General features: G+C 36.4%; 1 protein-coding gene across 2 annotated transcripts in view; it reads left to right on the forward strand.

Moving 5' to 3' along the window:
- BCAT1 (branched chain amino acid transaminase 1) overlaps positions 1 to 9,651 on the forward strand; it is a 63,174-nt gene extending 53,523 nt beyond the window's left edge. For both annotated transcript variants that reach the window (XM_037847256.1, XM_037847257.1), the window contains exon 11: positions 5,877 to 9,651. In XM_037847256.1, coding sequence (XP_037703184.1) covers positions 5,877 to 5,918 — 42 coding nt within the window. In that variant the 3' untranslated portion in view covers positions 5,919 to 9,651. The remainder of the gene's footprint in view (positions 1 to 5,876) is intronic.
- The last annotated feature ends 6,760 nt before the right edge of the window (positions 9,652 to 16,411 follow it).

The following is a 16,411-nucleotide window of genomic DNA, read 5'->3' on the forward strand; positions in this document are numbered from 1 at the left end:
TTTCCTTATTTTTTTTAAGTAACAAAGGAGAGCACTTCTTGGCGTCCATATTTAACCAAACTTATATTTGGAGAACATTCGTTGTGTTGCCAATGTTTCTTTTCTCTCTCAATGAAAGGTAGTCATTACTCTTTGATACTCCTGATAATCACCATCATATTCACCTTTTCACCTGCCATTTTTGGAGTCCTCTCTGTTCTCCAAATATGCCGTTTTCTGATACCTCCTCCCTTTTCCATGTGCTGCATCTTCTGCAGTTTGCCCACCTGATAAGGTCTTAGTTATGCTTCAAAATGTATCTCCTTCAGGAGCCTTTCAAAGGTCTTGAACAACATCCCTTTCTCCTAGTACAAACACACATTCACCCACTTGAATGCTGCTGCTTCTTCCAGCTTCCATATTGCCTGGGATTATCACATATGAACTTTAGATTGCATTATAATTAGTGGCATGCATGTCTTCTACTAAAGCTGTTTAAATGATGGAATTGTTTTATTCTCTTTTTGTACCCCCAGTGCTTAGCACAGAGTCTGAGACATAGTATAGACTCAGTATTTCTTGAATGAATGAATGAATAAAAGAATGAATGAGACACCAAGCAAATAGGAAAGAACAAAATCACATTGCTCTTGTATATTTAACACATTCTGAGAAGGTGTGCCGGTTTGAATGTATTGTGTCCCCCAAATGCCATTATCTTTGTGGTCTTGTGAGGAGACGTTTTGGTGCTGGTTGGATTTGCTTGGAGTGTGCCCCACCCAGCTGTCGGTGATGATTGTGATAAGATGTTCCCATGGAGGCGTGGCCCCGCCCATTCAGGGTGGGCCTTGATCGGTGGAGCTATATAAATGAGCTGACTCAGAGAGAGGGAACTAACGGAGTGCAGCTGGGAGTGATGTTTTGAAGAGGAGCAAGCTTGCTAGAGAGGAACGTCCTGGGAGAAAGCCGTTTTGGGGCCGGAGCTTTGGAGCAGATGCCAGCTGCTTTCCCAGCTAACAGAGGTTTTCCGGACACCATTGGCCATCCTCCGGTGAAGGTGCCCGGTTGCTGATGTGTTGCCTTGGACACTTTATGGCCTTGAGACTGTAACTGTGTAGCGAAATAAACCCCCGTTTTATAAAAGCCAATCCATCTCTGGTGTTTTGCATTCTGCAGCATTAGCAAACTAAAACAGAAGGGGTAGGAAGAAGGTCTTAAATAATGTCAAATTTCAAAAAACTTTTTTCAGTGAACCTCATTTAGAGAGACTGCTGCAGGGGCTAGAGCCCCAGTCTTAAATGTCAGGAGTACCATGTTTCAGTAGCAAAAATCCTAGCATTGCTGCTATTGAGATTTCAAAAAGTGGGAAGTGGTGATTGCAAGGGCCCGAGGAGTAGATGCCTTCAACAGTTTAGGAAAAGAAAAGCCTGAGTGGGATAGGAGCAGGATCTTGATGGATTGAAGGTCATTAAATGGAACATGAAATCCATTCTCTTGTCTGTGGCTACAGCTTCATGATCATTAGTGATTACTGTATTCTTCTTGTTTTCCATGGAATAGCTCAGTGACTTTTAGTTACATAAGAAGTTAAAGGGCTCTGCCCCCTTTCCCTGCCTGCATCCCAAGCTGTTATTTCCTGTGTTTGCTCACTTAATTTACCATCTCGTCTCCGTATTGGGTCCCTTGACCAGCTTCCCAGGCCCTCCTTGTTCCTGAATACACACTCCTCCGTATGTAATGGGATTGCAAAGCTTTGCACAGTAATTCAGGAGGCTCTAGAAGAAGAATGAAAAATTGTTACCTGGTGGGCAGTGCCCATTATATTTTTATTGGCACTGCAGAGAGAGAACGTACAACATGCAGGTTGTTCTTTTCTGTTGCCAGGAATTTTCTGCTGAATATAAAAGGCATTTTAGCAAAGATAATATAAAATTATTTGCCATATGTACTTTGAATGTGAAGTAATGAACTAGTCATTACTCATGTTTTAGTTTAGTGTCCTAACTGGAATTCACAAGAAGATTAAAATTCTGCACATCCCACTGATTGTCTTCCACATGGACTCAAAACACAATCCCACAGGCTCAAGCTGATTTGCGGCATTGTTTTGGCCCCATCTTTCATTCCAATGAGCAGAGCCAAGTGAGTGTGGCTTGTGGCTGGCTTGCCAAAAGTGAAAGGTGTGGACCTGCTGCTGCGGTTTTTTAATGACACTGACAATAATATAATGACATCCTGGCCCGTTGCCAGGATGTTTTCTCTTTCCCCTTTTTCAATGGCCACTTACTCTTGAGGAAAGACTATAACTTCTGTCTCTTCTAAAATCTGTTATCTCTACTTAGAATTGTTTCTACTTGAGGAATTTAATTGAATTATCCGTCAGTCAAATGAAAAATTTGATTGCCAAATGTCTAGTTCTAGACATCATGAATTTCCTGTAATATCACATTTCTTGGATACATTTCAGAATGCTATGATATTACAAAAAACGTTAATTTGTAGAATGAGAGGGATAAAACCTAATACATATTATGCAGGCTCATAGAAGGATATGGTCTATGGCTGCCATTGTAATAAAAGTTGATTTTCATTCTTTTATAAAACTAAGACAACTAATTGAAAGTAAACTTGCTTTAACCCATGAGATTCAAGATGAAGGGATAGTGGTCATGAATCACGATTCTCTAGATCTGCTAAAATAGCAATATACCAACACTCAATTATTATTAATGGCAAAAATATTCAGTATAGTAGGGGAAATCCAAAAAAGGCAAATATAACACATGTTTTGCTTGTAAGTCATGTTGACATCATGCATGAATCAGGTAAAATTTGGAAGTGGTTTATCCAGAATTCATTTTTAAACATCAGAGTCCATACTGAGAGGCTACATTCTTTAGGCAACTCTTTTTTTTTTTTTAATTCATTTTTATTGAGATATACTCCCATACTATACAGTCATCCATGGTGTACAATCAGCTGTTCGTAGTACCATCATATAGTTGTGCATTCATCACCCCAATCTATTTTTGAACATTTTCCTTACACCAGAAAGAATAAAAATTGGAGTAAAAAAGAACAGTCAAATCATCCCCCCTTCCCACACTATTTTTCATTTAGTTTTTGTTCCCATTTTTCTACTCATCAATCCATACACTGGATAAAGGAGTATGATCCACAAGGTTTTCACAATCACACTGTCACCCCATGTAAGCTACATAGTTATACAACTGTTGCAGTTTGATAGTTTCAGGTATTTACTTCTAGCTATTCCAATACACTAAAACCTAAAAAGGGTTATCTATATAGTGCATGAGAATGTCCACCAGAGTGACCGCTCTACTCCATTTGAAATCTCAGCCAGTGAAACTTTACTTTGTTTCATTTCACATCTCCCTTTTGGTCAAGAAGATGTTCTCAATCCCACAATTAGGCAAATCTTTTTGATATGGATTAAGAAATCACTCATTGTCATTACATTCTTTTCCTGTAAACCAGAAAGTGGTAGGTAGACCCATTGTTAGCCGCCAGTAATTTTACAAATTTCATATATTCTGCTCTCCAAGGTCTTTAAAGCTCTTTAAGAGGAACATAGTACAGGTCCAATGAGACACAGGAGAAGGACCATTGAATATAAGCAGGAGAATTGGGCTCATGATGAACTAATTTTCTTTGTATGTAAAATGGTACAACTGGATTAAAATTCAGTGCCCTTCATACTTTTTAAACAGCAGAACTTTCTTCAAAAGAAGTCTTTCCTGGAACTCTAGTAGACAAAACAGATAAAAGTGGAATTGTGCTGAAAAGCAAAGACAGTAAAGAAGTGAAAGCCAGAGCCCCACCTGCTTGGCTCATCTCCCACATTTTGAAATAGTTGTTTCAGTTAATGATTAAGATTCTTTACAATCACCAAATTCTCATGCTTCAGATTAATTTAAAGTGAAAATGAAGTTCTTTTTGGATTATAGAGCCAATTCCAATGAAAAGGGACATTAATCCAAGAGCTTTAGGCAAACACATAGGCCTGCCACAGTGCACTGGGAAGATTAGCCCACGTCTTCTCCATCAGCCGGCTCTGGGTACATGTGGAGGATGGTGTAGATGGCGGTCAGGAATGTGGACTTTTGTGCTAGAGACACCTTGGTTATAGTCTGGCTCTACCTTTTAGCAACTGCAATCTTGAGCATGTTTTTGATTTCCCTAATGTTCAGTTTCCTCATCCATAAAATAAGATTGATAATGGCACCTACTCATTAGGATTCCTGTGAGGATTAAGTGTGGTTTTGTCATGGCAGCACTGGCATGCAGTAAAGGCTCAAGGAGTGAGAGCTCATTTAAGCACAGAGAGGTTTGATTAGTGAATGAATGAGTGAAAGAATGGATATAGAACTAGCTTTCTGTTTCTTACATCTGGGATAGCTTTACGTTCCCTGAAATTCAGTTTTAAATATTGTTCTGGTTTGCTAATGCTGCTGGAATGCAAAACACTGGAGATGGATTGGCTTTTATAAAGGGGGTTTATTTGGTTACAAAGTTACAGTCTTAAGGCCATAAAGTGTCCAAGGTAACACATCAACAATCAGGTTACCTTCACTGGAGGATGGCCAATGGTGTCTGGAAAACCTCTGTTAGCTAGGAAGGCACATGGCTGGTGTTTGTTCCAGAGTTCTGGTTTCAAAATGGCTTTCTCCCAGGATGTTTCTCTCAGGCTGCAGTTCTCAAAAATGTCACTCTTAGTTGCTCTTCGGGCATTTTTCCCCTCTTAGCTTCTCCGGAGCAAAAGTCTGCTTTCAGTGGCCATCTTCAAACTGTCTCTCATCTGCAGCTCCTCTCTCAGCTCCTCTGCATTGTTCAAAGTGTCTCTCTTGGCTGTAGCAATCTCGCTTCTTCTGTCTGAGCATAAATAGAGCTCTAGTAAACTAATCAAGGCCTGTGCTGAATGGGAGGGGCCACACCTCCATGGAAATTATCCAGTGAAAGATCTCGCCCACAGTTTAGTGATCACATCTCCATGGAAATATCCAGTCAAAAGTCTACAACCCAATCAACACCAATAGTTTCCTGCCCACACAAGACTTCCATCAAAGATAACGGCGTTTTGGTGGACATAATATATCCAAACCAGCACAAATATTAAATTCAGTTTTGCTAAAGCACATTATTTGCTGATACAAATAATCAGATTCTGACTGAGACAGTTCCGTGACTTTTGAAGGAATAAGAAACAAAAATTGGTATGCTGGCATAGCTCAAACAACTTAAGAGAACAAAGTCACTCTTAAGATCCACAAGGCTTGTCAATTTAATATTTTTGTGAACATAAGAAGCTCTCAAGAAGGGGGATTTTAGAGCAGTGATTCTCAGACTTGTGTGTGCATCAGAATCACTTGGGTGTGCTTAATTAAACACAGGTTGCTGAGACCTATCCTTTCACAAATTTGCATTTCTAAATGTTGCCAGGTGACACTGATGTTACTGGTCTGGGAACTTCACTTTGAGAATCACTTTAGATAATAGGAGTTAAACAGTTTATTTCTTTTGGAGGTTAGAAAGCTAAATACAGAAATAGTAATGAAAAGGCATATGCACTTAAATATATAAAGGACCTACAGCAGCTATGAATTTTAGTATAACAATAAGGATGAAATTTGTGATATTTTCCAGGTATTTGTGTAAAAATCTCTGTATATATAATTTTTCCTCTCTTCCTCTCTCCTGCCGTCCCTCTCTCCTTCCCTCCTCCTCTCTAACTTTATTTTGAATGTGAATGTGCTTTTAATGCTCAAAGCAGATGTGAACCTTTTATACAACCTTGGTTCCATTATTAGGTTTGTTTATAAGCTATTCCTGCACTGTTAGCTCTTATACTGAAACATGTTTTCTTGTTTTTGTTGTAGTATGGAAGAGAAGACAGCGACTGGACAATCATAGTCTCCTGAATGAAAAACCAAAAAATATCATTTGTATGTCATTAGGACAGGCTGTTCCACTTGAATTATGATAGATTTCTTTGGCTACTTGTTTGTAGTTGTGCATCATGTAGTCTTTGTATTATTGGTGTGTTACCAGGGTGATTGTATCCTCATGCCAGAGAATATGAATTGAATTGCAATCATAAAATGGTGTCTTATAAACTTGGTTGTAGACCCTTACTTTACCTTCTCTTAGAAAGATGATAATATAAGCCATATAACGTAGAATTTTCCTCAACAATTTAGGGCCTCCCTTAGTATTTCACTCGTATACAAAAATGTGTGTTCTTTTGTTCTTGAGCTTAAATGTGTTCTGCTCTTCAACCAAATGAGATTTTTTTTTTAATGTTCAAAGCTGATATGAGTAAGTATCATAAGTTTCATTTCCTGTGATACATCTTCATCCCCAGAAGGTGTTTTCTGCTTGCTTTTTTATTTTCCCTCTGCACGCTCCAACACTTCTTGTTTCAATCAAGAGTCTGAGAAACTGGATTTCCTCTCTTCACATTGTTTCGCGGCCACATAGAAGTCCATCCTATGGTGAAACTCATTCCAACTCATCCAGAACACGAGTAAGACCGAGACACATTTCCACCACTCACCTTCCACACTGTATTGTAATTGTCTGTTTGTCGGGCTCCACTGCAAGTCTAAAGGTCTTGTGCCTTCTAGATACTTGTTTCCCCAATGCCTGGCACATAGTTAAATACTCAATAAATGTTTTGTTTAATGAATGAATGAACATTTAGCTTCTATAGAAGTGTACCTTGTTGTTTCTATATTATGAATACCTTGTTGTTTCTATATTATGAAACCTATTAATTAGAATTTGTGATTGATTCTGACTTTGCATATATTTACCTCATATTGTCTTTATTTTCTATGGACTAATAAATCATTACAGATACTCAGAGGCACAGTTAGTTGGAGAATTGTTTCCTATTTGAGGACTCTCGGAAATGAAGGCGTAGCTCTAGAGAGGTCATGTTGTCATACCAACCAAAGGTATATGACAAAAGTTCTATGTTAAATAAAAATGAATCAACATATTTAAATTTTTGGTAGAAAGTAAAGAGATGTGCTCTGGTTTTTGAATTCTGGTTTTATAGGTGCTCTTTTCTGTTGACTGGGGATTGGATGAATGAGTGGTTAAGGTACAGGGAGAGCCATTATGCATGGTAATTTCTTCATTTAGGAACCGTGAGTTAAAATTGTATCCTTCCTGTTTATCTAGGAGAAAGTCAAATCTTGATAGAAAACATTTACCTTTGCATGGTCAACTCTGAGAGATTATATTTTTGGTTTCCCGCAGTCCTAATAACTTTCATCTTGCTGATCATATTTCATTCTCTTTTTAGAGCAAGGGGGTAAAAAAGTACTTTGAAAGTTTGTTGCATTGGAAAAATTTCCTTAAGGTATTTAGCAATACTTAGCAAATGGGGCTTTGATTTTTTTCCAAGACTTTTAGCCATAGGGTCTTTTTAGATAGGAATGGTAAAATGAAAATTAGGAAAGTGTAAGATGAAACGGAATGGTAAAAATATCTTTTAGGGGGTTTTTAATTGGTGATCTGAAATCTTGGAATTGTCTGCTCCTTTCAGGCCTTGGGTACTTCTGACACTCCTCTGCACATGTTAGCCAAGTAGCATTCTAAAGGTATGCTTTAGCTTTGGCTAAATCCTTTGAACTTATTTTTAATACAGTGGTCTAGAAAACACGTACAGGTAATTTTAACCTGTCATGTAGTGCATAACCAGAGCTAGATTCCTATGAGAAATGGAAATTATTTCCTTGCCATAAATACTTTCTATCCTTTGCGTGTCTAGATTTTGGATGGCAAGGTGCATCCATTATAAAAGTTAGAGAACAATAATAATGTATTGTCATTATTCTGAATGTTTTCTTTCATAAAACCTTAAGAGCATTTTAAGTCCTCTCAACCTATTTTAGTGAAAACTAGGGATATGCATTTTTTAAAAACTGCAGGTCCCCTAATACAGAGATACAATCTACCATTTTCGTTTTAAGTAATAGGACAGGAAAAATTGACCTAAACACTAATTTGTTAAATATATTTAAAAGGAACATCTGCACATCTTTTTTCCTTGTGCACTATTTGTTTAATTGCAGTGGATTCATAAAGCAAGAGTGGCATATTATAACGAGGCAATTATCCATTCTTCAGGACTTGGTTATCGTAACACTAATTGATCATTTAAGGCATAAGACAGTCTACCTTCAGGAACATGTGAGGCTAATCTGCTCGAAGAGATCAACAAATTAATATTGTTGCTGATATTTGCATAATTGGGTGCAATTATTTAATGTTTAATTGGGTTGATCAAATGAGATTCAGCAATTCACATGTGCATGAATATAAACAGAACTGGTAGTACTTAAAATGATAATGATTAACTTATTTTGCATGTTCTCTTCCTCCCACTTTATTCAGTTATTACATTTCAGATTGACTTTTGTCAGTTTTTTCCAAAACACATAAGGAGAAACCAAGATTTTAAAATGAAGTGCTCAGACTTAGACAAAGCCTGAGCATTTCATAAAGATATCCGCTGTTAGACATTTTGCTTTTTATAGTCATTTATTGAGGATTCAATTCATGAAACACCAAAAGAAGAGCAAACTTCAAGAAGTGTACCATGCTCTCTAGTACAATGCAGCTGTCAGCAATGAATAAATTAATAATACCAGCTTTAGCCTTTACTTTCAATAGGACATAGGAAAGTAAAAGGCAAAGAGAAATAAATTATTTCTTATTAGGAAATCTCATGTTTTTTTCTACCTGGTAAACATTCTCTATTCTTTTCTTAAAAGATAACTAGAAGGGGGAAGAAAATCACAGAAAGCCACAAGAAAGCAGAATGTAGCATCAACTATATTGGAACATGCAATGTAGCCATCTAAAGACCTGGGGAGCCTACTGCATATGCCCAGGTTTACAAAACTTTACCATATTGGCTTTGTTGCTTGATATAATTGTACCTAAACAAGTGGTTTTGCTTTCCTCATATCAGGGCACTCTTGGGCACTTGAAGGCAATTAATGAGTATGTCTCAGTCAAAAGTACTATAGGAGCCTTTTATTAAAGCTGCAGTTTCAGCTCTGCTCTAGGAGAATTGTGCTATGAAATCAGCTGCCCAAAAAGCCTCTTTATTTTTCCCATCCCCACTCAGTGATCAATCACTGTATTCTTTTTCCTTATAATATTCCCTTTTAAAAATTATATGTTCAGTGTACCCCTATGATTGGGAATGTGTATTTTAAGTAGTGAGCTGCAACATTTGTTCACTTTCAGTGAAATAAATACATTGAAAGTGGTATTTTCTAAAATCTTTAGAGCAGTACATCTTCATTGGCTGTGCTAAGGCAGAGGGCTTAGGCAAGGGTTAGAGAAACATTGTAAGTCTCCCTTAATCTCATGTCCTGATTCTAAATGCAATCGGAGAACTCTTGCAATGTGGATTTCTTGGGAGAATCTGTAGAAACACAGATTATACTTATGCTAACAAGTGATTTTTCAAATTAGACAAGCTGTGAGTTTGCAAAACAATCATGCGTAAAAGACAGGATTCCCATACACCACCCTATTATCAACACCTTGCATTGGTGTGGTACATTTGTTAGAATTGATGAAAGCACATTTTTATAATTGTACTATTAACTATAGTTGACGGTTTAATTTAGGATTCATTGTGTAGTGTAGTTCCATGGATTTTTTTAAATTTTTATTGTTACCATATATATAATTTAACATTTCTCCTTTAAATTACATTCAGATATATATTTCTGTGCTGTTAATTACGTTCACAATCTTGTGCTACCGTCAACACCATCATTACTAAAACATTTCCGTCATTACAAATAGGAACCCTGTACATTCGACTATGTATAGGCGTCCTCTTTTAAGGCTTCCCATCCTCTATTCCCACCCTGCCCCCTATTCTAGGTTCTGACTCTGTGTATTCTGGTTATTTCTAGTAACATATATACGACCTAAAATTTCCCTTTTAACCACATTCAAATGAATAATTCAGTGCAATCACATTCACAATGCTGTGCCGGCACCACCATCCATTGCCAAAACTTTCCCATCATCCCAAATAGAAACGGTACGTTTTATTAACTCCCTGTTTCCCATTCCCACCCCATCCCCTGGCAACCTACATTCTAGATTCTGACTATGAGACTAACAAGGAATTTTGATGAACACTGTTTATTAACTGACAAAGATCATGGAGATTATAGTTCCTTTGATCAGTTAATTTCATCAATGTTGGTTAATATCCACAAGTGTTCACATAACACAACCAGCAATAGGGATTAGGGAGTTCATTTTAGGAAATCAATAGTACATGGACATTACCCTCATGGAGTTTATAGTCTGCTACTTGAATTAATTTTAGATGGAAAAGCAGTATTTAATACAGTTAGATAATAGAGTGTAACGCTAGAGGATATTGCTTTATCAAAAAATGAATGCTTGTTTTTTGTTTTTTTTTGGGGGGGGGGAGGGAATTTGTCCTTTTTTAATGCCTCCCTTCCCTCTTGTGCAAAACAACTTAGTATTTAGGATTACTCAGTCACTGCTTACATGGTGTGAATGATGTATTTCTAGTTTAGTGCTGCCAAGCTGGTACATTGGTTGACTGCATTCTTTTGGAGCAGTGTTGAGTTGTTATGGAATATCTAACAAAAGAATACCTCAGACAACAGCATCCTTGCTGATCTTCTTAAACTCAAAGCTGGATAGGATTGAAATGAACAAATAAAGAAAAGGATCCTAGAGTGAGTTTTTCTGGAAATGTCTATTATGAGTCAAGCTGCTTAGAGGTGTTAGCTTGAAGGTGATGGATCCAGCTACTTAGAAAAATCACAAATGGAAGACTAACAACCATGATTTTTCAGCTTTAGGTTTTAAAAAAGAATGACCTTTTAAAGTATTGCAAATGTATGCATTCTTATCATTCCCAGAAAGCATATTTAAAAATACCAAGGCAGAAGAAAGTGATTTTGTTTCCGTCTTCAGCATACACATCATAATAAAAAGCTTCTCAGATATTTAATATTTGGGGGTTGATAATGAAACATTTTAGTCAGGATATAGTAGTATTCATGGTTAACTATATTCCTGGGATCATCAGTATATGTAAACATATTTTCTTTTTAAAATGTTGATAAAGACATCAAATTCAATCTTAGAAATTAAAGTGATTTTTAAAACCTGCTGGATACAAGTGTTGAAGTTTTAGTTAATTTATTTTGTCTGAAAGTATATTTTTCATATCACAGTAGACCCAAGTAATAAGACCTACAACTTGAGTTTTATAATATTCAATTGACATAATCCATTCTTGGGGTGGCAATAATTGATTGTAAGGTATAATGTGGGAATGAATTAAATTGTAATTTCATTGACGGATTTCTCTGCACATTACCCTATGTGGTTGTTAGTAATTAATTTGCCATCAGAGAGTTTGGAACATGATACCTCACATCCACTATTACAATGACTGGGTTTCTTATTACCCATACAGGCTATTGAATTATGGAGAAAAATTTAATTAGAAGGTGGCAGAAGAAGAGCAACTGGAGGTTGAGACATAAAGGAATGATAGAGGGGGGGATATCAGCTTGTCTCCCTACTGTTCAGGGTAGCTTTTTCTTTATTGTGCCAGGCATTAGGATCTTCGACTATCAGTGTTAGTGCCAAATGCAAATAGTGCCAATTAGGAAGTGATTAGAGATTGTGGCCAGTTCATCAGTTATTAGAATTAGGCCACAATTTTGAGGTTATAAACTGAAGGTCGTGTTAGATGGAAACCATTTTAGATTAGAGTTAGATTTGGATAAGACTTTATAATTGCGTAGAATCTGTAAAATCTATTGTGTCATTTCTTCAAACATTTTATCCTTTCAAAGATTAATGAAGTTTCTTGTGGTTGAATAAAAGAATAAATGGCAAGGAGTTAATTGTGACATTTATTTTTTTCTTAGAATATTGTTTACCACCATCCTGCTTTTCTTTGTATAGGTTAGTCAATTTGGAAATCAGATGAATATTATCATTTAGTTTTTAACTAAAATTTGCAACAATTTGCTGCAGTTTCCTCAAGATAGTTTCACACGGCCATTAAAGTCATTCTCAGGGTTAAGAAAAGAAGGCAAATATCTGCCTCAATTTCTACTTCACTGATAAGTTTTTGAAGAGTTCAGGATTTTTCTCTCGAGTATGGCTGTGGATTTTTAATCAGGTCTTAAAAAATAAGCTGGCTCTTCTGTATGCATGTGTAATTTCTGCAGATGTTTCCCTTGTGATTTTCAAGAACGAATGATTACACAGTTCACCCAGTTAGCTAATATATGGAGCCTGACCCAGTGTTTTGCAGAATTTGTGCTTACTTGGTAACGGTGGCTAAGGGAAAGTATGTAGCTTGAGGAAATAGTTTTTAAATCAGAGCATTTAGATACGAACAGGAGAATATTAGCTTGACTATGGAATTTTTAGAATCTGTCCTCTTGTATATGAATCTGATTGCAGTTACTATTCTAATGGTAAAACCCAACCTTCGTAACTCTTATATTTCTCTAGTTGTGTTATGATTCTTGAAATTTTATTTCAGAAAAAATAAGTAGAAAGAAATTGACACTTTGTGAGGCTTGGCTTTCATGAAAAATTTGCTTGAATTATAGATTATATTAAAGGATTTAAGCTAAAAAATGTAATAATGCAAATGTGGAAAATACAGTGAGTAAAGGAAAGGAAACTACCTCATTCTTCTTTGAAGGTCTTGTAGAAGCACAATTAAATGTTCTAAAATGGCTTTGTTACACATGAGCCATCTGGTGTGAAAGAAATCTATGTTTGTAAGTCTAAAGGACCCAGAATAAATGTATTGTGCTGGCAATATACTCATTCTTCATTGTTTGCAGGTTCCTCATCTAGTGTGTAATTATGTACTGTTTCTGTCATCAATAAAACAACTTAAAGGAATCCTGTTTGTGTAGTTTTATGAGGTCAGCAGTGTTGGGAGCATGAAATAATAATGTTTAATTTCCATTTTAGGATGTTCTAAGGTTTTTGGTCAGTGGATGTAAATGTAGTGTGGTATTTTAAAATCAAAACGATGTTTAGAGAGTGAGAAGAATTGAGCATAGGAGAAAGAAGAGCTGAAAACTGGATAGAGCATGTTTCATGTTTTCAAACATTTGGATAAAAAACACAATAGACTTTTAAAAATTGTTCTTTCCCCTGGGAATGGATTTATCTTTAGTAATAATTAGCTTTGTCTTTTGACTTACACACAGAATAAGGGGAATGGATTGCCTCTTCCCATTCACCTTCAAAATAGATCTACCTCTTTGAGAAAACAACACACCCACTTGTAGTTAACTAGCTTTAGAGTAAAAGATACTACGTAAAGCCAAAGATACTGGTTCTAAACCTAGAGAACATCAATGATATGTCTTTTTAGTCCAATTGGATATTGTATAAATTGCCCTCACAAGCACATATTTTTAAGAGAATAAAGCCAAAACATGAATACATCTGAGGGCCACATACTTAATTTTCTTATTTGTTCAAAGGATTGCAAGTGCAGCAAAACCTTGGGTTTTTCGGGTTTGTTATAAACTGAACTTTAAAAGTGTCAGAGTGCTCTCTGACCCTCTTCTCCAGAACTTATCAACCTGTGAAATTATTGGCCTTCATCAGGATCTTTATCAAGAAATGACAGCTTTGGAAGGTCCAGGTGAAAGTTATTAGCCAAGTTCCCTCACAGTGTCAAGGCTAAACTCCCACGAGTAACAGAGAAAGACCTGTCATTCCTGAGATTGTTGCCATGCATTTACTGGAGCTCATACGATATGTCAGAATAGACAGCAGCCTCCTTCTACATCAGTTACTAACAGAAGTGAAAGAAAAGAATTTCCAACTTTTCTGGTGATTTTTCTGCTAAGCTGATTAGATTTGATCTTAAACATATTTTTTTTCTGGTCATGCAAGGAATCTGATTTCAAATACGTATCATGTGCCTTACACCATGATAATTTATTTATCTTTAGGTGAAATGTGCTATTGTAGCCTGACTTTGTAATGGTGACAACTTGCAGGATCCCATTTCTGTAACCAAAAAACGCCACAGCTGAGACATAGATGTTACCATGTGTAAATAGAATGACTACTTGGCTTTTTATTCTTGTTCTGTCCATATGCAACAAGGATGGTGTTGATTTAAACCCATGGTCATCCTCTCCAAAAGCTTTGTCTCTGAGTCAACAGGGTTTTGGAAATACTTAAGGGATTCACTCAAGAAAAAAATTTCGAGTTGAAAGATTCAGGCTAATAGTTAGTTTCCTATATGCAATATAATAATTTTTAAAGTTGAATGATTAAATTTATGAAGGGAAGGTTAGACTGCATTTAAAGATAGCTACAAAATCTAGTAAATGTTTCTCATCAAAGGCTCATGCTAATGATAAACAGGCAGTGCATGCTCCAATCTCTGGCTTCTTCCAAGACATGACAGAATGTACATTCCTTAATACACAAGTAGCCCAGTAATTAAGAGAATGGTGAAGAGCCACTGACTAACAGTGTGACCTTGAATAAGTTACTTAAATTAATGAGTAACATGGAGATCATAATAGTATCTACCTTGTGGGTTATAAGAATTAATGAGTCAATATTTTTAAAGACCTTAGAACAGTTTGTGTGCAAAATGTGAACTGATGACATTTTTTTAGAAATGAATGATTAAATCCAAAGACAAGGAATTCATAAGTAACTTACAAAAGTGCTGTGTGACTCCCTTCATCCAGTGTATGGATGGATGAGTAGAAAAATAGGGACAAAACCTAAATGACAAATAGGGTGGGATGGGGTGGGTGATTTGGGTGTTCCTTTTTTATTTTTATTTTTTATTCTGATTCTGATTCTGGTGTAAGGAAAATGTTCAAAAATAGATGGGGGAGATGAATGCACAACTATAAGATGGTACTGTGAACAGTTGATTGTACACCATGGATGATTGTATGGTATGTGAATATATATTAATAAAACTGAAAAAAAAAAAAGTGCTGTGCGAGGAAGCTGTGGTTATCAGTCCTACCCTCTATGTGATTTGTGTGCCTGGTGGAGGCAGTGGAAGCTCACCACAGGACAAGTGGTATAATCTAGCTCCCCCAAGCTGTTTAGGTTGACTTACAAATGTATTATCAACTCAAGCCTGGAGGTAAAAGAGCTTGATAAGCAATGATGGAGAAAATGATTGAGAAATGTTCCCCATTAGACTTAGACGTTTTTAGTTTATAAAAAATATGAGCTAAGTTCCATGTTCCACATGAATACAACATTCTTATTTATGGTTTCCTTTTCTAGTGAAGAAGATCATGTGCTGTAATTCCCTCTTCACTCAGGTTAGGTTAAATTTCAGAAAATTGTATAAGGCACCAGTGGTGGTTTAGTTGCAGATATAGTACCTAAGAGAAAATAAGAATTCCAGGACTGGGAATCTTGCACAAACAAAATGGACTAAGCAAAGGCAAGTATCAGAAGTGAAATTTCAGGCATCAGTAAGGGAAATATTTCTGAGGGTTGGGCCCATAAATGTCCCATACAGTATCACTAGTTTAGTGTTTTGGGCCTGAATCTAAGTCCTTTGAACACAACATCACCAAAGTAAATGGAAAGAGCTCTCTTTTGGGTATGATTGAGGGACAAGATTATTTTAGTCGTGTAAGCAGCCATCCTGAGTAGAAAAATCCGTTTCATACCGAAAAATCAGTTTGAATGCATGGCTACCACTATCATCCAGAGAAGTCACATGGGGTGATGACTGCATCCAACTCAATACTTCCTGATGCTCTCACTAATATCTTTATAGTCATTTGACTTTACCTATCTTCCACACTTATTCAAGTTACATTTTGCAAGGCAGTTTTCTTAAACTCCTGAATAAAGGGAATAAATTGGTCTGCTTTCCCTGTGAGACTTGGCAAGGCAATAAAAAATGTAGGAAAAAGCCAAATGAGGTTAAGCGATGAGCCCAGGGATCATCCAAATAGCTTCTCTCCAGTTTGATTCTATGACAAGGAAAAAGTGATCTTATATATTCTAGGAGAGGAAGGGACAGTATTTTTCTTGGACTCTATCATAATCATAGCCACCATCTTGGTTAATTTTTGCATTTTTCTGTAAGAAAGTATTTTCCCTCCAAATTTAATGCAAACTTTTTGTAATGGCAATAATCCCTGTCATGATAATACTCAACGATTCTTTTTTTTTTTTGCTAATCACTGGTTTGAATGGCTAATATTCACAGTCAAATGTATGAAGTCCACAGAAAGTTCCACTTTTATATTTCCCTTTTCATCTAGGTTATGTTATTATTTGCTAATGTTTGTCTCTCCTGCTACCCTAGTATATCTTCAAAGGATACCATCTT

Source organism: Choloepus didactylus, chromosome 8, assembly GCF_015220235.1.
Source record: "Choloepus didactylus isolate mChoDid1 chromosome 8, mChoDid1.pri, whole genome shotgun sequence".
NCBI classification, from domain to species: Eukaryota; Metazoa; Chordata; class Mammalia; order Pilosa; family Megalonychidae; genus Choloepus; species Choloepus didactylus.